Consider the following 20335-nt stretch of genomic DNA (forward strand, 5'->3'; position numbering starts at 1 on the left):
CACACCACACACACCCCTCACACACCCTCACTGCCCCGGACACACCACACACACCCCTAACACACCCTCACTGCCCCGGACACACCACACACTGTCCACAGCGTCCCTGTCCTCACCTCCTCCAGACACCACGTCCCCCGGACTGTTTTTAAACAACAAAGGACTCTTTTATCATGAAACTCCACCGAGAGCCACATCCAGCCCCCCCACCATGAACATGGCGCTGCTGAATGTGGCTCTCTCTTAAACAAATCTTTTATTATTAATGATCTTATTTTAGACAGTAACTCAGACAGTCTGCTTCTAACTGAGACATGGCGGCTCTGATGCTCCTGTTCTCCTCACTGAGGCTTCCCCACCCAGTTTAACTTTTTATTTTCAACCAGACAGGGTAAGAGGGCTGGAGGGACTGCTTCCATTTTAAAGAACTCATTTAGTGTGTGTGCAGTGGCTTTTAACAGTTTTACCTCCTTCGAGCACCACGCCTTTGTTTTTAGCAGTCCCCCGATCCTGTGTTGAACAGAGTCCAGACCCCCTCAGTACTCTAGACCCCCTCAGTACTCTAGACACCCTCAGTACTCTAGACCCCCTCAGTACTCTAGACACCCTCAGTACTCTAGACCCCCTCAGTACTCTAGACCCCCTCAGTACTCTAGTCTTTTTATTAGTGAATTTTCAGAGCTTTTATCAATAATTCATTCTAAATATAACAGAATTTTAATAACTGGTGATTTTAACCTACATGTTGACGACATCTCGGACTCAATGTCCATAGAATTTTTAAACCTTTTAAACGGTTTAGATTTTAAACAGCATGTCGCACAACAGAGGACACACCCTGGACCTGGTTCTAACCCGGTCTGTCCATCAGTGTGTCCTCTGGTGTTGACCTGGCTGTGTCTGACCACTACTGTGTGTTTTAACCAGCAGGGGGCCCCGGTGAGAACAGTGAGGAGACCTACCTTACTTCTGAAGTGGCTGCAGATCTTATAGAGATCTTACAGAGCCCTCCTGCAGTGATTTTACCTGCACCCTGTGATTTTATCGTTGAGGATTTTAACAGTAAACTGAAGTCCAGTCTGGACTCAGTCGCTCCACTTTTAACTAAAACAATCAAGGGCCATTCCAAACCCCCGTGGAGGAAGATTGATAAAATCATCACACTGAAAAGAAGCTGCAGGAGAGCTGAAAGAAGGTGGAGGAAATCCAAGTTGACTGTTCATCACCAGATTCTACGTCAACAACTCAAAATCTACAATAATGCAGTGAAACAGGCTGAACTTCCCACTTCTCTCAACTTATTCCAGACAGTAAAGACAACCCCCGCTTCCTCTTCTCCACCTTCTACATTTTAACTGGCTCTAATTTTAATAAAGCTTTTAGGGAGCCAACAGACGCTCTCTGTGAAGACTCTGCAGACCACTTCAGAACTAAAATCCCGGACATCAGGTCTAGTCTTTTACCCCAACAGGTTTTATCGGTGAACACAGCTGAACCGTTGTCCATGTCTGAGGAAACACTGGACAGTTTGGACCTGGTTGATGAAGGACTCTTGGTCCAGTTTTCTCCCAAGTAAAACCAACAACCTGCCTTCTAGATCCCATCCCCACCACTGTTTAAATCACTTTATGGATTCCTGGAGGAACAGATTTTAAATATCATGAACTGCTCTCTTCAGACGGGCGTCTTCCCCACTGCCTGTAAAACGGCGGTGGTGAGGCCCCTTCTGAAGAAGAGCAATTTAGACCCCAATGTTCTTAATAACTACAGACCAGGATCCAACTGACCGTTTTTAAGTAAAGTTTTAGAAAGACTGGTTTTTAACCAAGTCAATGACTTTTTAATGATCAATAACATTTTAGAAAGACATCAGTCTGGTTTTAGAGTGAACCACAGTACCGAGACGCCCTTTTAAAGATTTTAAATGATATCAGGTGGAACTTAGATAATAAAAAGCTCACAGTGTTGGTTCTACTGGACCTGAGCGCTGCATTTGATACAGTAGACCACCACATTTTAATAAACAGACTGAGTCACCTGGTGGGCCTCTCTGGTACTGTTCTTACCTGGTTCAGTTCTTTTCTCACAGATTGATGTTTTTATGTAAGTCTGGATACTTGTTCCTCAGGAACCCATGAAATCAGGTGTGGGGTTCCCCAAGGTTCGATTTTAGGTCCCATACTTTTTAATGTCTGCATGCTTCCAGTAGGGGATGGCATCAGTTTCCATAGCTACGCTGACGACACTCAGCTGTTCATCAGTTTCCATAGCTACGATGACGACACTCAGCTGTTCATCAGTTTCCATAGCTACGCTGACGACACCCAGCTGTTCATCAGTTTCCATAGCTATGCTGACGACACTCAGCTGCTCATCAGTTTTCATGGTTACGCTGACGATACTCAGCTGTTCATCAGTTTCCATGGTTACGCTGACGATACTCAGCTGTTCATCAGTTTCCATGGTTACGCTGACGACACTCAGCTGTTCATCAGTTTCCATAGTTACGCTGATGACACTCAGCTGTTCATCAGTTTCCATAGCTACGCTGACGACACTCAGCTGTTCATCAGTTTCCATAGCTACGCTGACGACACTCAGCTGTTCATCAGTTTCCATAGCTACGTTGACGACACTCAGCTGTTCATCAGTTTCCATAGCTACGTTGACGACACTCAGCTGTTCATCAGTTTCCATAGCTATGCTGACGACACTCAGCCGTTCATTAGTTTCCATGGTTACACTGACGATACTCAGCTGTTCATCAGTTTCCATGGTTACGCTGACGACACTCAGCTGTTCATCAGTTTCCATGGTTACGCTGAGGACACTCAGCTGTTCATCAGCTTCCATGGTTACGCTGACGACACTCAGCTGTTCATCAGTTTCCATGGTTACGCTGACGACACTCAGCTGTTCATCAGTTTCCATAGCTACGCTGACGACACTCAGCTGTTCATCAGTTTCCATAGTTACGCTGACGACACTCAGCTGTTCATCAGTTTCCATGGTTACGCTGACGACACTCATCTGTTCATCAACTTCCAAGGTTACGCTGACGACACTCAGCTGTTCATCAGTTTCCATGGTTACGCTGACGACACTCAGCTGTTCATCAGTTTCCATAGCTACGTTGACGACACTCAGCTGTTCATCAGTTTCCATAGCTACGCTGACGGCACTCAGCCGTTCATTAGTTTCCATGGTTACACTGACGATACTCAGCTGTTCATCAGTTTCCATAGCTACGTTGACGACACTCAGCTGTTCATCAGTTTCCATGGTTACGCTGACGACACTCAGCTGTTCATCAGTTTCCATAGCTACGTTGACGACACTCAGCTGTTCATCAGTTTCCATAGCTATGCTGACGACACTCAGCCGTTCATTAGTTTCCATGGTTACACTGACGATACTCAGCTGTTCATCAGTTTCCATGGTTACGCTGACGACACTCAGCTGTTCATCAGTTTCCATGGTTACGCTGAGGACACTCAGCTGTTCATCAGCTTCCATGGTTACGCTGACGACACTCAGCTGTTCATCAGTTTCCATGGTTACGCTGACGACACTCAGCTGTTCATCAGTTTCCATAGTTACGCTGACGACACTCAGCTGTTCATCAGTTTCCATGGTTACGCTGACGACACTCATCTGTTCATCAGCTTCCATGGTTACGCTGACGACACTCAGCTGTTCATCATTCCATGGTTACGCTGACGACACTCAGCTGTTCATCAGTTTCCATGGTTACGCTGACGACACTCAGCTGTTCATCAGTTTCCATGGTTACGCTGACGACACTCAGCCGTTCATCGCCGTGTCTCCTGGTGACTCCAGGCCAATAGAAACCCTTTTTAACTGTATTTCAGACATCAAGTCATGGATGCAGTGAATTTCCTGCAGCTCCACCAGTACCAGACTGAGGTTTTAGTTTTCGGTCCTGAAGGTCAGAGAGAGAAACTTTTACCAAAATGATCAGATTTTAAACCAGAACAATCAGTGAAGAACCTGGGCGTGATTTTTGACTCTGAGCTACATTTTATTCCACACATTAAAAACATAAATAAGATTGGATTTTATCATCTTAAGAGTAAAGCCAGAGTCGCCCGTTTCTCTCTCAGCCAGCAGGAGGCGCTAATGCAGCTTTTATCTCCTGTAGGTTAGATTACTGTAATGCCTTGCTCTCTGGTCTGAAACAAAAAGGACATTTCAAACCTACAACTGTTACAAAACTCAGCCGCCGTGCTGACGAGGACCAGGGGGCGGAGCCACATTACAGCGGTCTTACAGTCGCTCATTGGCTCCCTGTGGCTTCAGGGTGGATGTTAAAGTTCTCTCATCAGTCTCCAGATGTCTGAACGGCCTCGCTCCTTCTTATCCAGCTGATCTGGTTTTACCATATCCACCCTCGGGGCCCTGAGGTCCTCTGGCAGCGGCCTAATGTGTGCCTAAAACCAGAACCAAGACCCCCCCACTACAGCCCCGCCTGTGGAACAGCCTGCTGGAGACCCTCAGGACCAGAGAACCTCAGGACCAGAGAACCTCAGGATTCTTCATTTTTAACCTTCATTTTTAGTCTACTTATCCTATTTATTCGTTCTATTCTTATTATGTAGTTCTAACTTATTTTACTTTTTTACTTTATAATATTATCTTACTGGTTTTTTATTAGTTTTGTATCATGTATTTATGTTTTTAGCTGCTGAACTCCAGTGTTCCTGAGGGGGGTTCCTTCACTCTGGGGGGGGGGGTCCTTCACTCTGGGGGGGGTCCTTCACTCTGGGGGGGGGGTCCTTCACTCTGGGGGGGGTCCTTCACTCTGAGGGGGTCCTCCACACCAGGAGTTGGTCCTGGTCCTCTGCTGGGGTCACTGTGCTCGGGTCCTCTGGTCCCGGCTGGCCTGGGGGGCTCCACACCTCGGTGTGGGGGTCCCTTGGTCTGGCAGGGTCGGGGGTCGGGCGCTGGAGCCCCAGTATTAATGACCTTCGCCTTCTCCTGGTGTGAACGGCCCCACTGGTAGTGTTTTCCCATGATGCTTAGTGCCATGCCATGTCTCCTCTGCTTTGCTGTGCGCAAGAATTGGTAGTATGTTTATTTGTGTGTGTGTGTGTGTGTGTGTGTGTGTGTGTGTGTGTGTGTGTGTGGTGTATACTTATTAATGTTGCGGTTTTTACTCGTTTTTACTGTTCAGCACTTTGCGTTGTTTTTATTAATATGAAAAAGTGCTATACTACAAATAAAGTTTGATTTGATTTGATTTGTATAATTTTTTTGAATATATTCAAAGACTTTGCTCTTTTTAGTTCATTGCCCAGAGTGTTCCACAGATTTACCCCTTCAACTGTAGTACAATTTCCTTTGGAATTAGTTCTTGCATTTATGTTATTGAACATTGCGGTGCCCCTCAGATTGTATCTGGTTTGATATGAATCCAACCCAACAATGTTGACCTTCATGTTGAAATCAGCTCCATGTCAGATAAATCAGAACCACCAACTGGAGGACCGCTAACAGAACCGCTTGAGCTCGGTTGGCCCCTCCCACAGACTACGTTAGCACTAGCCGCTAGCTGGGGCGTTGAGCCTCTCCTCTGAAGCATCAAACCACGGTTACTGTTGTCACTGCTGGAGGAAGAAGCCACCAAACACAAAGCGGGAGGGAGGAGGGGACAATGCTAATGCTAAGCTAGCCACAGGATTCAGACAGTGGAAAAGGGGGTTTGGTGAAAACAGGAGGTGCTGGTGGTGCTGAACAAGCCGAGGCTAACCAACTGTGACGTTTAAAGATTCCCAGATGGAGCAGGAGCGGCGAGAAGCTGCAGAGCGACAGCCAGGCTCGGAGGTGGACAACAGCAGCGTCCTCCAGCTGTGGCGTCCTTCCTGTGGACTTTGTCCAGGTTCAGGACCAGGGACTGAATCTGTCAAAGCCGACTGTCGGAGGACCTTTTTTTTTTTTCTCTTTAAACTCAAAAATGCATTTTCTTGAGGGCTGCATGTGTGTCTTGATTGAAAGACCAAAATGAAATGGATCAAATATAATCTGAAATGTGAGCAGGTAAAGAGTGAAGGACCACCAGGGAGACAGCAGCTGTTTATTACAAGATCACTACATTCAGAAGCCTCTCGTACAACTCAGTCCAACTCAGTCCACCGAGGCGTGGCGCTGTCCGTCTCACGTCCAGCGGAACATGAGAATCCAGGCTACGACTTGAGCTTCACGTCTGCATCCGGCCCGTCCAGACCCCATCAGACCATCAGACCCCATCAGACCATCAGACCATATCAGACCATCAGACCATCAGACAGCCTTCAAACCAGCGACGTCACGCCTGCAGGAAACAGAGAACGTTTGTGTCACTAACATGGACCGGGCGGCGGGGGACAGGGCGGCGGGGGACAGGGCGGCGGGGGACAGGGCGGCGGGGGACCGGGCGGCGGGGGACAGGGCGGCGGGGGACCGGGCGGCGGGGGACAGGGCGGCGGGGGACCGGGCGGCGGGGGACAGGGCGGCGGGGGACCGGGCGGCGGGGGACAGGGCGGCGGGGGACAGGGCGGCGGGGGACCGGGCGGCGGGGGACAGGGCGGCGGGGGACAGGGCGGCGGGGGACCGGGCGGCGGCGGACCGGGCGGCGGCGGACCGGGCGCCTCACCATGGGAGAACTTGCACTGCTTGAGAGCCTCGTTGAAGCCTTCACACAGAGTCAGGTCCGACTGGTTGGTGGCACAGTCCAGGAACTGCTTGACCTCGAAGTGACAGGGGCCGGGCGGGGCTGCAGCAGGCCGGGGGGGCTCCTGGAGGGGGGGAGGGGCAGTAAAGATAACAGCCATAAGAAGCCGACATTTATGCAGGTGCTGATTAGAAAAGGAGCATCGAGATCAATAAAAACTCAGTTATAGACTGAATACATGTATCCATGTAACAAGAAGATAACCAGAAATAATCACTCATTCATTCATTGTTTATTTGCTCTTCTCCAGGTCCTGGTCTGGAGCACAAACAGCTGACTGACAGACAGAAAGACATTCAGTTCAATAAAACAGGGGAAGAGCCGCTTTCAGAAAGGCTCCGATGTACAAACGGTTCTCAGGTTTGTGGACGGGAATGAACAATTCTTGTACACGGAGGTTTTTTTCTATAATACGAAACAAAACATGTTTCTGTTAAAGCAGTTATTTCTGTTTCACACAACATAAGAAAGGCTCTGGGCGGGCGGCGCACGGGGGGCACTTCCTCGAGTCCTAGTGCCGGAGCGTTTCTGGGGGGGGCAGCGGGGCTGCTGTGCACCACTCAAAGACAAGAGGTCCAGGTCACGGTCTGCTGGGAGGTCCGGGGGGAATTCTCCCACCCCTAGAAGCACGGTGACACTGGGGGGAGCAGCCGTCGCTGCCTGTGGAGCAGGGTCGGGACCTTGACTTGCTGTCGGGTCAGTTTTTGTTTTGGCTCTTCAATCACGCACACATAATTGAAGGTAATGTTTCTATTCGAATCTGTCTCCTGCTTCACTCAGTAGAGTCAAAAAGAAAAAAAAAAACAATCAGCTGAATTGTGAATCAGCTGACAGCAGCAGCCTGGAGCTCCTGCTGCTGTCTGCAGTCACCAACCTGTTCAACAAACTGTCTTTAAGACAAGAATGTGTGAAATGTGGAAAGAACTTCATAATAAATAATCATAGTTCTGTATTTCCAACATCTTAGAACCATTCCCATGTTGTGAACGATCCTTTTCCTGAGAAACCAACATCCGAGGGGGGACCCAAAAGAATCCGGAATTTGACTAACTTTTTATTTCTGACATTTCAAAATAAAACATCACCGTCGCCTTCAAAATAATCTCCATCCGCATTGATGCAGCGCTCCAGCCGTGTCTCCCACTTCACCAACGTGTCGTCAGACCCCTGCGTAATTGTGCCATTCAGGGCCGGCTGTGATTTGTCTGTCACCTCCTCCACATCTGCAAACCGCTGTCCCTTCAGCTCTTACCTTTACCCTGGACAGCCGAGAAGCAGCTCAGCATTGTTTTCACGCTGAGCGGACCTGACGCGCCAACATCTGGCCCGTCTCAGACCCCCGGACCACTCATGGACCTGAGTCTTCCCCAGAGCATCATCCTTGTAGGCTTGCTGCAACAAGCTGAGTGTTTCTGCTGCTGTTTTTCCAGCAAAAAGCAGAATTTAATGTTTGCGCTGCTCTGGCTTCACAGTCAATGTCGCCATTTTGGAAAAAGCGCAGACCGCCGCTGCACTCTGTTGCTATAAATAGTGCCTGACAGGCGTCAGCGTCACTCTGGGAGCTCAGATTTCTCACAGATGTGCACGAGACTTACCTGCAGCACATCTGACGGCCAGAAGTCCAAACTCATTATTAATATTGTTTTCTGACCAAATTCCGGTTTCTTTTGGGTAGCCCTCGTATATAGAAGCGCCGACTGGGAGTCTTTACAGATGTTTGACCAGATCTCTGATCTGAAAAGAGCCGGACTGTGACTTTGGACCCTGAACGCCTCACAGCTGATCAACACCCTGACCCCTGAACAACCACATGAAGATAAACACCAGAACAAGAAACTACACCTACCAGAACAACGTTCCCCTCCTTCTCTCCAAGCCACCGCTACGCCGCTCAGATATCAATCAATCTGTTGATCAGTAATTGATTGATATTTAGTTCGTTGGTGGCTAACAGCTAAGCTAACAGCCAAGCTAACAGCTGACTGAGAGACCAGCGGTGTCCAACAGCAGGCTGCTTTTACGAAGTGTCCCTGAAGGCAGCAGGAGCTGCGGGGAGTTCTCTGGATCAGAGTCTGGATCAGAGGGTTCCAGGCAGGGTGGAATCGGGAGGTTTCCCGAACGGCCGGTGTGTTCCGGGCCGGTGCAGTCTATCCCCCCCCCCCCCCACCCGACACCCCCGGCTCCGACGGCCCGTGTGCGTGTCCGCTCTCCCGGTATGTTATATATTTGCTCCCGGTCTGCGAATCGAAGCACGAGCACCCCCCACCCCCCACCCCCCACCTGCTCTTCATATTATCGGATAAAACGGGTCTCCATACGCGGCTCCCGGGATGAATTTCACCCCCCCCGATCCTGGTTCCAGGTGTTCCACAGGTGATGGATGTTGAGGAAGAGCTGATCCTGACAGGATAGTGGGCGGAGTCACTGCCTCCACCCAGCAGCTGCCTCAGTTCAACCATCTGGAGGGCCCCATATTATTGTTCACGGGCCAAAAGTGGCCCACGGGCCGCCAGTTTGACCTTGGCAGCTCTGACTCACAGTGTGAAGTCTAGCAGCATGTGGACTGGTCCCGAAGTCTACCAGCGTGTGGACTGGTCCCGGATCTAGCAGCGTGTGGACTGGTCCCGGATCTAGCAGCGTGTGGACTGGTCCCGGATCTAGCAGCGTGTGCACTGGTCCCGGATCTAGCAGCGTGTGGACTGGTCCCGGATCTAGCAGCGTGTGGACTGGTCCCGGATCTACCAGCGTGTGGACTGGTCCCGGATCTACCAGCGTGTGGACTGGTCCCGGATCTACCAGCGTGTGGACTGGTCCCGGATCTAGCACCGTGTGGACTGGTCCCGGATCTAGCAGCGTGTGGACTGGTCCCGGATCTAGCAGCATGTGGACTGGTCCCGGATCTAGCAGCGTGTGCACTGGTCCCGGATCTAGCAGCGTGTGGACTGGTCCCGGATCTAGCAGCGTGTGGACTGTTCCTGGATCTACCAGCATGTGGACTGGTCCCGGATCTACCAGCGTGTGGAATGGTCCCGGATCTACCAGTGTGTGGACTGGTCCCGGATCTAGCAGCGTGTGGGCTGGTCCCGGATCTAGCAGCGTGTGGACTGGTCCCGGATCTAGCAGCGTGTGGACTGGTCCCGGATCTAGCAGCGTGTGGACTGGTCCCGGATCTAGCAGCGTGTGGACTGGTCCCGGATCTAGCAGCGTGTGGACTGGTCCCGGATCTAGCAGCGTGTGGACTGGTCCCGAAGTCTACCAGCGTGTGGACTGGTCCCGGATCTACCAGCATGTGGACTGGTCCCGAAGTCTCCCAGCATGTGGACTGGTCCCGGATCTAGCAGCGTGTGGACTGGACCCGGATCTTGCAGCGTGTGGACTGGTCCCGAAGTCTACCAGCGTGTGGACTGGTCCCGAAGTCTACCAGCGTGTGGACTGGTCCAGGATCTAGCAGCATGTGGACTGGTCCCGGATCTAGCAGCGTGTGGACTGGTCCCGGATCTAGCAGCGTGTGGACTGGTCCCGGATCTAGCAGCGTGTGGACTGGTCCCGGATCTACCAGCGTGTGGACTGGTCCCGGATCTAGCAGCGTGTGGACTGGTCCCGAAGTCTACCAGCGTGTGGACTGGTCCCGGATCTAGCAGTGTGTTCACTGGTCCCGGATCTACCAGCATGTGGACTGGTCCCGAAGTCTCCCAGCATGTGGACTGGTCCCGAAGTCTACCAGCGTGTGGACTGGTCCCGAAGTCTACCAGCGTGTGGACTGGTCCAGGATCTAGCAGCGTGTGGACTGGTCCCGGATCTAGCAGCGTGTGGACTGGTCCCGAAGTCTACCAGCGTGTGGACTGGTCCAGGATCTAGCAGCATGTGGACTGGTCCCGGATCTAGCAGCGTGTGGACTGGTCCCGGATCTACCAGCGTGTGGACTGGTCCCGGATCTACCAGCGTGTGGACTGGTCCCGGATCTACCAGCGTGTGGACTGGTCCCGGATCTACCAGCGTGTGGACTGGTCCCGGATCTACCAGCATGTGGACTGGTCCCGGATCTAGCAGCGTGTGGACTGGTACCGGATCTAGCAGCGTGTGGACTGGTCCCGGATCTACCAGCGTGTGGACTGGTCCCGGATCTAGCAGCGTGTGGACTGGTCCCGGATCTAGCAGCGTGTGGACTGGTCCCGGATCTAGCAGCGTGTGGACTGGTCCCGGATCTAGCAGCGTGTGGACTGGTCCAGGATCTAGCAGCGTGTGGACTGGTCCCGGATCTAGCAGGGTGTGGACTGGTCCCGGATCTAGCAGCGTGTGGACTGGTCCCGGATCTACCAGCGTGTGGACTGGTCCCGGATCTACCAGCATGTGGACTGGTCCCGGATCTAGCAGCGTGTGGACTGGTCCAGGATCTACCAGCATGTGGACTGGTCCCGGATCTACCAGCATGTGGACTGGTCCCGGATCTACCAGCATGTGGACTGGTCCCGGATCTACCAGCATGTGGACTGGTCCCGAAGTCTACCAGCGTGTGGACTGGTCCCGAAATCTACCAGCGTGTGGACTGGTCCCGGATCTACCAGCGTGTGGACTGGTCCAGGATCCAGCAGCGTGTGGACTGGTCCCGGATCTAGCAGCGTGTGGACTGGTCCCGGATCTAGCAGCGTGTGGACTGGTCCCGGATCTAGCAGCGTGTGGACTGGTCCAGGATCTACCAGTGTGTGGACTGGTCCAGGATCTAGCAGCGTGTGGACTGGTCCCGGATCTAGCAGCGTGTGGACTGGTCCAGGATCTACCAGCGTGTGGACTGGTCCAGGATCTAGCAGCGTGTGGACTGGTCCCGGATCTAGCAGCGTGTGGACTGGTCCCGGATCTAGCAGCGTGTGGACTGGTCCAGGATCTACCAGCGTGTGGACTGGTCCAGGATCTAGCAGCGTGTGGACTGGTCCAGGATCTAGCAGCGTGTGGACTGGTCCCGGATCTAGCAGCGTGTGGACTGGTCCCGGATCTAGCAGCGTGTGGACTGGTCCCGGATCTAGCAGCATGTGGACTGGTCCCGAAGTCTACCAGCGTGTGGACTGGTCCCGGATCTACCAGCATGTGGACTGGTCCTGGATCTACCAGCATGTGGACTGGTCCTGGATCTACCAGCATGTGGACTGGTCCAGGATCTAGCAGCGTGTGGACTGTTCCTGGATCTACCAGCATGTGGACTGGTCCCGGATCTAGCAGCGTGTGGACTGGTCCCGAAGTCTACCAGCGTGTGGACTGGTCCCGGATCTACCAGCATGTGGACTGGTCCTGGATCTACCAGCATGTGGACTGGTCCTGGATCTACCAGCATGTGGACTGGTCCTGGATCTACCAGCATGTGGACTGGTCCTGGATCTACCAGCATGTGGACTGGTCCAGGATCTAGCAGCGTGTGGACTGGTCCCGGATCTAGCAGCGTGTGGACTGGTCCCGAAGTCTACCAGCGTGTGGACTGGTCCCGGATCTACCAGCATGTGGACTGGTCCTGGATCTACCAGCATGTGGACTGGTCCTGGATCTACCAGCATGTGGACTGGTCCTGGATCTACCAGCATGTGGACTGGTCCCGGATCTACCAGCGTGTGGACTGGTCCTTCAGTCTAGCAGGTGAACTTAGAAGAAAAGAGGAGCCAGACCTGAAGTGACACCAGGACCTGGGAACCCTGGTGGACTGGAACGACACTAAACCTTTCCAGTCCACCAGGGTTCCCAGGTTCACTGCTGGACTGCACACAGGGGGACAGCCAGTGCCTCCAGCGCCACCTTGTGGCGGTCAGGAGGGGAGGAACAGACAGAGGCAGGGGTTTTCCAGAATGAGATCTCCATGGAGACGCTGCGACGCTCCACGCCGCGCCGCGGGCTCCTACCTGATAGGCCGGCTTGACCGGCTCCGGGCTTCCGCTTCCGCCGCCTCCACCGAATGCCCCCGTCAGAGCGCTGCCCATCACGTGGCCCACGGCGGAGCCCACGGCCACGCCCGCCGCCGTGGTGGCCATCTGAGCCATGAGGCCGGGTCCCTGGGCCGGGGCCGGGGCGGGGGCCGGGGCGGGGGCCGGGGCGTAGGACGGCGCCGAGCTGCAGAGACGACAAGGAAACAGAGTCAGCTGGTGAAGCCCAACGCTGCGGGACGTCCCCCACCTCCTTCCTGCAGAGCCACGGCATGAACCCCGTCACGTCTTTCCTCCGGTGACAGAATCCCACAGAAAACCAGAGTCTTCTACGACCACCGCGGAATCCGGTCCGGCTGCAGCAGGAAGGATTCCTTCTGTCTGGAGAAACTGTCCAGTTTCCACATGAAGCTTTCTAAACTAACCTCAATCAGCACTGGACCTGACCACGCTCCGGCACCCAGCCCCGATGCCCACTGGATGCTGAGAGCACTCCGCAGCTCATCCATGGTCATTACAATCAATGCTGCGGTGCACACCGGCCGTGGTCCGGCCGCGGTCCGGCTCCGGTCCGGCCCCGGTCCGGCTCCGGTCCGGCCCCGGTCCGGCCCCGGTCCGGCTCCGGTCCGGCTCCGATCCGGCTCCGGTCCGGCCCCGGTCTGGCTCCGGTCCGGCTCTGGTCCGGCTCCGGTCCGGCTCCGGCCTGGCCGCGGTCCGGCTCCGGCCTGGCCACGGCCTGGCCGCGGTCCGGCTCCGGCCTGGCCGCGGTCCGGCTCCGGTCCGGCTCCGGCCTGGCCGCGGTCCGGCTCGGCTCCGGTCCGGCTCCGGTCTGGCCGCGGTCCGGCTCCGGTCCGGCTCCGGAGCCTCTGCGGAGCTCCAGTCTCTTTCCAGGAGGATCCTGTTGTTCCGGACCCGCAGCTCTACCGCGTCAACCCAGACAGAAGCAAGTCGGCGCCGGAAGGAAACGCGATATGTTACAAAATAAATGACTTCAAATTAAATCTGTCGTGTTTTTGCCTGAATATTCTATTTTTTACTTCTTCTGATAGAAACCAGAACAAAGGTGATGTCGTCATGATACGCTTTAGAAGGACGAGCGGTTTGTTCTTCTACTGCAGGAAAGTCAAACGACTCCAAACACTCTCTGACAGGAGCGGCTCCGTGTTGCCAGATTGGGCGGGATTCTGCCAAATCAAGCGTCTTTTTTGAACACGTCGGACGGGCTGATGAAATGATGATGTGTTTATGACGAGTTCTTTATTACACAAATACAGTTTTAGCGTGTATTTTCAGCCGAGATGGCGGTTTTGGGCTGCTTTCTATTGAGTTATACAGCTTTCATATTGTTTACGGGGGACGGCGACAGATCTGGCAACCTCCTCCAGCGGACTGCAGAGTAACCGCAGGCGGTGTGAATTGGTGCTGCGGTGAACCGGACCAGAGCCGGACCGCAGCCAGTGTGAACCCGGCGTCACACGGATGCCAGCGCACCTGGATGTACCTGCATGAAAAGTCAGTAGTGAGGAATTCATGTTTCAGGCCGATCCGGAGCTGAGGACATCTCACATCATGGACTTTCACATCCGCCATGGTCAAAATACAGCCTGCAGTTCTTCAGTAAATTCTACTTCTCCTGGCAGAAAGCTGGTTTGAAATATCTTTGAAAACACCCTCCCCTCTTCCAACAAACCCGGTCTTCTGCCGAGCTGCTGGAATCCCGTTAACAACCAGCTCTGGTGTGTTGATGGAGCTCTCTGGGAATTCTGGAGACATTTATTTTCTGCCCATAATATTCTAAACACCAGTGATGATGTGAGGAATCCCGCCGGCGGCGCCTTCAGAGGCGAGTCACCTGACCCAGCGGGAGGAAGGCTCTCCCTCCTCCTCCTCCTCAGCTTCAGGGCTTCAGGACATCTTTTAATTTAGCGTCTCGCTGTGAGCATGAAGCCACTGCATCAACGTCCCAATGAGCCCCTCACATCAGGGTCCTGTCCCCCTGTCCTCCTGTTCCCCTGTCTTCCTGTCCCCCTGTCTTCCTGTCCTCCTGTCCCCCTGTCTTCCTGTCCCCCTGTCCCCACAGGAAGCCGTGACTTTCTGTCCCTGAGAGAAAGTCAACATGAGCAGAAGCCGCTGCAGTGATGAGATCAACTTCACCTTATTTACCCAAGATTACTCAGGACTGAACGCGCGCGCGCGCGCGCGCGCCCGTGTCCGTGTCCTTGGAGAAAGCGGACCCTCCAGCTGGCTCCACAGCGCGTCCAACACGCGGCTCACGCGCCCGTCCTGCTCCTGTCTGTCACGCGCGGAGGGGAGCGGGGAGCGGGCAGCGGGCAGCGGGCAGCGGGGAGCGGCCTACCTGCTGGGGGCCGCCGGGCGGCCGCGGCTGCCTCTGGCCATGGCTTCTACCGGGTCCGGGACGCTTCTGGAGACACTGGGACGACGCCGCGCTCCGTCCTCGCGCTGACCTTCTGTCGGACAGCTCCACGTCTCGCGACTGAATGAACGCAAATCTCGCGAGATGTCAACAGGAGGGGCTGCGCTTCTCGTGACGTCACTAATGAGAGAGAAATAGATAAAAGCTGACATTCTGAGAATACAAAGGTGGAGAGAGAACCGGGAGAACGTTCTCCGGGTCCCAGGAGAGAACCAGGAGAACGTTCTCCGGGTTCTAGGACAGAACCGGGAGAACGTTCTCCGGGTTCTGACAGTTTCTTGTGTTGTTTTCAGCTGCAGATATTGACATAAAATACATCCTAAATTCTTTCATGGAGAAACACCTGTGAATATCAAACTGAACAGAAATAAAGGTGAATCATTTGATCCTGCCGTTTCGCAGCTGAAGTGGAGACTGTCCAATCAAATCAAATCAGGCGGAAAATAGCAGTGTGCTACAACCTGGTACAGGCATCTTTCCCTTTTTCTGAAGGATCATGTCTACTGTACACCGTCCCTTTTCAAAAATAAAATAAACTGAAACTGAAATCAAATCAAACTTTATTTGTGAAGCACTTTGTTTTTACAAATATGAAAGACAGTGTAAAGACAGAAAGACTTTCAGTTTAAAGATGTGATCCTGAGCGACCTGCAGACTCCTGGCAGCTCACATCAGCCTGGTGAGTGTGGAGCAGGGTGGAGCAGGGTGGCGTACAGGGCAGCAGGGTGGAGCAGGATGGAGCAGGGTGGAGTACGAGGCAGCAGGGTGGAGCAGGGTGCAGCAGGGTGGAGCAGGGTGGAGTACAAGGCAGCAGGGTGGAGCAGGGTGGCGTACAGGGCAGCAGGGTGGAGCTGAGCAGGGTGGAGTACAGGGAATCAGGGTGGAGCAGGGTGGAGCAGGGTGGAGTACAAGGCAGCAGGGTGGAGCAGGATGGAGCAGGGTGGAGTACGAGGCAGCAGGGTGGAGCAGGGTGCAGCAGGGTGGAGCAGGGTGGAGTACAAGGCAGCAGGGTGGAGCAGGGTGGCGTACAGGGCAGCAGGGTGGAGTACGAGGCAGCAGGGTGGAGCAGGGTGGAGCAGGGTGGAGTACAAGGCAGCAGGGTGGAGCAGGGTGCAGCAGGGTGGAGCAGGGTGGAGTACGAGGCAGCAGGGTGGAGCAGGGTGCAGCAGGGTGGAGCAGGGTGGCGTACAGGGCAGCAGGGTGGAGCAGGGTGGAGCAGGGTGGAGTACGAGGCAGCAGGGTGGCGTACAGGGCAGCAGGGTGGAGCAGGGTGGAGCAGGGTGGAGTACGAGGCAGCAGGGTGGAGCTGAGCAGGGTGGAGTACAGGGCATCAGGGTGGAGCAGGGTGGAGTACAAGGCATCAGGGTGGAGCAGGGTGGAGTACAGGGCAGCAGGGTGGAGCAGGATGGAGCAGGGTGGAGTACGAGGCAGCAGGGTGGCGTACAGGGCAGCAGGGTGGAGCAGGGTGGCGTACAGGGCAGCAGGGTGGAGCAGGGTGGCGTACAGGGCAGCAGGGTGGAGCAGGGTGGCGTACAGGGCAGCAGGGTGGAGCAGGATGGAGTACAAGGCATCAGGGTGGAGCAGGGTGGAGTACAGGACTGCAGGGTGGAGCAGGGTGGAGTACAAGGCAGCAGGGTGGAGCAGGATGGAGCAGGGCAGCAGGGTGGAGCAGGGTGGAGGAGGATGGAGCAGGGTGGAGCAGGGTGGAGCAGGGCAGCAGGGTGGAGCAGGGTGGAGTACAGGGCAGCAGGGTGGAGGAGGATGGAGCAGGGCAGCAGGGTGGAGCTGAGCAGGGTGGCGTACAGGGCAGCAGGGTGGAGCAGGATGGAGTACAAGGCATCAGGGTGGAGCAGGGTGGAGTACAGGACTGCAGGGTGGAGCAGGGTGGAGTACAAGGCAGCAGGGTGGAGCAGGGTGGAGTACAAGGCAGCAGGGTGGAGCAGGATGGAGCAGGGCAGCAGGATGGAGCAGGGTGGAGGAGGATGGAGCAGGGTGGAGCAGGGTGGAGCAGGGCAGCAGGGTGGAGCAGGGTGGAGTACAGGGCAGCAGGGTGGAGCAGGGTGGAGTACAGGGCAGCAGGGTGGAGGAGGATGGAGCAGGGCAGCAGGGTGGAGCTGAGCAGGGTGGTGTACAGGGCAGCAGGGTGGAGTACAGGGCAGCAGGGTGGAGTACAGGGCAGCAGGGTGGAGCAGGGTGGAGCAGGGCAGCAGGGTGGAGCAGGGTGGAGTACAGCTCAGCAGGGTGGAGCAGGGTGGAGTGGAGCAGTCTAAACGATGGACCAGACTGGAAAAGGGTGGAGCAGAGAGGAGCAGAACAGAAGAGGGGCGGAGCAGCTGGTATCAAAAAAGAAGTGTAGTTCCATTGTTTGGACTGACTTTGGGTTTGAAAAAAACGGGGCGGAGCCAGATGTGATGGTGTCGCCTGCAGCAGCCTGATCAGAGGAAACACTGAGCTGCACCAACACCACTGACCAGCAGGACATGAACAGAAACGTGGACGAGTCGCAGGTTATTCTCTCTCTCCCCCGATCGCCCCACAGCCCTCATGTGATGCTCTCTCTCTCTCCATGAAAACATGAAGCTGCAGCCCAAGAATGAGAGGAAGACGACCAGAGCAGGATGACTAATCTGACTGTGATCTAAGAATATTACAGCAATAAGGATTATTTTTTTACCCTTTATCTGTAGAGGCTGGCGAGTTTTTTTTCTTTCTTTTTTTTTTGCGAGTTGAAGTTGGTTTCACAGTGGCGCCTATTTGCGGTTCTGGTTTTTAATTTCCATTTATTTCACGTTGAAAACTGTTGTCTAAGTAATGTTCTGTGAACCATGCAAGCAAGGCCAGTATTGAGTTACAGTTTGGACAGCATTGGGTTTTGATTATTTTATTTCATTAAAACAAGGCACTCGTTTTTTCCAAACGTGACGCAGACATGGTGGCGTCTCGCTGCTGCTGCCTGAAGCTTCGTCCAGTCAGTTTACATTATGTGTTATTTTATGTGTCAACTTGAGCAAGACCATGTAAAAGTAACAAGAATTACTTTTACCATAATTTTAGCTGTTTTCTGCATTTGAAAGAATAAAATGTGAAAATTGTAAATCGAAACGCAATCGCATTATTGGTCAGAAAAATCGCAATTAGGTTTTTTGTCAAAATCATGCAGCCCTACACAGGACCACATCTGTATAACATACAAGTAAAGACGCAATGAAAAGAGCAACAAGTGGAAACCCCAGAGAAAAAATTATATTGTCAAGAATGAGAATTGGCCATACGGGTTTAAATTACTCTATAGCTAAAATAGGCCAGCATTAAACTGGAACAGGTATGTACTGAGATCAGCCAGAGACGGCTGCAGTGTGAGCAACACGCAGAGCAAAGAGCGACGAGTGCTGCTATAGCAAAAGAAAAAACACTGTTACAGTGGAGACGCTGCTGGCAGATTCTTCCGGGGAAATACAGAGAGCTTTATTTAGATTTTTACGAGAATCTGAGTTGTGCATGAAAACCTTACCGAATGCAGATCGAGCTTCGGCTGAGCAGTCTGCAGTAACACTCCAGCCCAGCGGGTGGCGGTAGTGCCCCAACACGGTGGCCAGCCGCCAATAACGAACGAGAGGAAGAAGTTCCACCCCAGGCCGCCGGGGGCGCTGCAGCCTGCAGGAGGTGGAGTTTCGGGTTCCATGTCGGCGCTGTTCTTCAGGTTCTCCTCTGGAATATAAACTCTGGAATGCGTCCCCGGTAGCAGAGCCCGGTCTTCCACACTGCCCGCCGCGCGACGGCGCTTCACCCGGCGGCCGGAGCCATGTCGACGGCCGCGGACCTCCACTCCCAGATCGCCTCCATCATGGAGGTGCTGGCCAACGCCGCCGTGGCGGAGATCTGCAGGGCGGTGGAGGACGGCTACGCGGTGGTCCGGCTGGAGGCGTCCCGGAGCCAGAAGGAGAACGACTTCCTGCGGCGGAAGATGAGGCTGCTGGAGCTGCAGGTCGCCCGGTACCGCGCCGAGAGGACGAGGGAGGCGGGGGGCGGAGGGGGCGGGGGGGGCAGCCGCTTCCCCGGAGTCCGCCTCCTCCCGCGGCACAGCAGGAACTCTCCTCCCGGTAGGTCCACCCGGTCCCCGGGACGCCTCGGCTGTACCGCCAGACGCAGTTTTAACAGAGTCCACAGACCCGAGTCCAAACCCGAGACCGCCTGGAGGAGCGGCTGTGAGCGAGCTGAGGGTTACCCCTAAATTCCACATCCTCCGGTCCGCTCCGTCTGCGCTCAGCTCAGCTCCGGTCCGACCGCCGCAGCAAATACGTTGCTAGTTTAATGACTGTAGCTGATTTCATAGCCTCCGTTCTGCTCCGGTCCGCTCCGCTCCGCTGCGCTCCGCTCCGCTCCGTCAGTCCAAAATAGAGCCGAGGTCTATTTTTCTCTCCGGTCCGGTCCGTCAGGTCTCCGTACGCATAAATTTCCACAGTTCAGATGCACTAAACAGGAAAGAGAACTCCAACAACCTCCGGTTTTATACAAAATAAAATCATTTTGTCTTTATTAAAAACTTTAAACTGTTAAAAGACTTTTTTTTTTCCGTCACATTAATTGTCGGATATATCACGAATAGACGTACCATACTGATTAAAATATACACTTTAAAAAGCGGGCAAACAAAAATTAAAACACACTATCAAATTTTTTTTGACAAACTTCTGTTTTGCCTGTAATCAAACTATAGTCGAACGTTTCTGAATGTTTACACAGCTGTATATATGGCCCATTTGCAGGCTATTGTCCATAAATTTCGTGTTTTCTACAAAATACATAGCCTATTCAGGACCATGTATGCATTTTATTCTGAATGGCCCGAATGTCAACATCCTGTTGCATGAAATTCAGCGTGTTGAAGCACAACAACCAGGATGAAGAGACGCTGATTTTGGAAGTGGAGAATCATAACATTTTATATGACCCCAGTCATCCTTTCTACAGGATGTACAGAGAAAGATGCCAGTGTGGCCCAGACTGCTCAGCTTTTGGAGGTCGATGCGAAATAGCGCATGCGCTGCTCTGCTTCTCCGGCCGGGCGGAATAGAGACGCAGCGGAGCAAAGCGCACGCTGTGGGTTTTGAACAAACGGAGCGGTCCGGAGCGCAGCGGTCCGGAGCTGAGCGGAGCAGAGACGCACGCAGTGGAATTAAGCAGTTAGATTCCCACTGACCCCTGACCTCGTCTGAAGGTTTAGTTACTCATTACTGACAGTTACTCCTCTCTGAGCACCGAGCTTTG

The 20335-nt window shown here is 53.8% G+C and overlaps 2 protein-coding genes across 2 annotated transcripts in view; one reads left to right on the plus strand and one right to left on the minus strand.

Moving 5' to 3' along the window:
• Window positions 1-6080: 6080 nt before the first annotated feature.
• On the minus strand, window positions 6081-18870 carry chchd10 (coiled-coil-helix-coiled-coil-helix domain containing 10). Its single transcript, XM_030094341.1, has 5 exons — window positions 18579-18870; window positions 14990-15187; window positions 12613-12820; window positions 6653-6794; window positions 6081-6331 (listed from the first exon to the last, which is right to left on the minus strand). The coding sequence occupies exons 2-5, from the start codon at window positions 15028-15030 to the stop codon at window positions 6312-6314; spliced, it is 411 nt and encodes a 136-aa protein (XP_029950201.1). The 5' UTR covers window positions 15031-15187; window positions 18579-18870; the 3' UTR covers window positions 6081-6311.
• The window catches only part of LOC115391097 (zinc finger protein 467-like), a 40465-nt gene continuing 38838 nt past the window's right edge, over window positions 18709-20335 (plus strand). Inside the window, exon 1 of the mRNA XM_030095201.1 lies at window positions 18709-19167. Within this exon, the coding sequence (XP_029951061.1) occupies window positions 18870-19167 (298 nt within the window). The 5' untranslated portion in view covers window positions 18709-18869. The remainder of the gene's footprint in view (window positions 19168-20335) is intronic.

The sequence above is a fragment of the Salarias fasciatus genome, chromosome 6 (assembly GCF_902148845.1).
Source record: "Salarias fasciatus chromosome 6, fSalaFa1.1, whole genome shotgun sequence".
Classification (NCBI taxonomy): Eukaryota; Metazoa; Chordata; class Actinopteri; order Blenniiformes; family Blenniidae; genus Salarias; species Salarias fasciatus.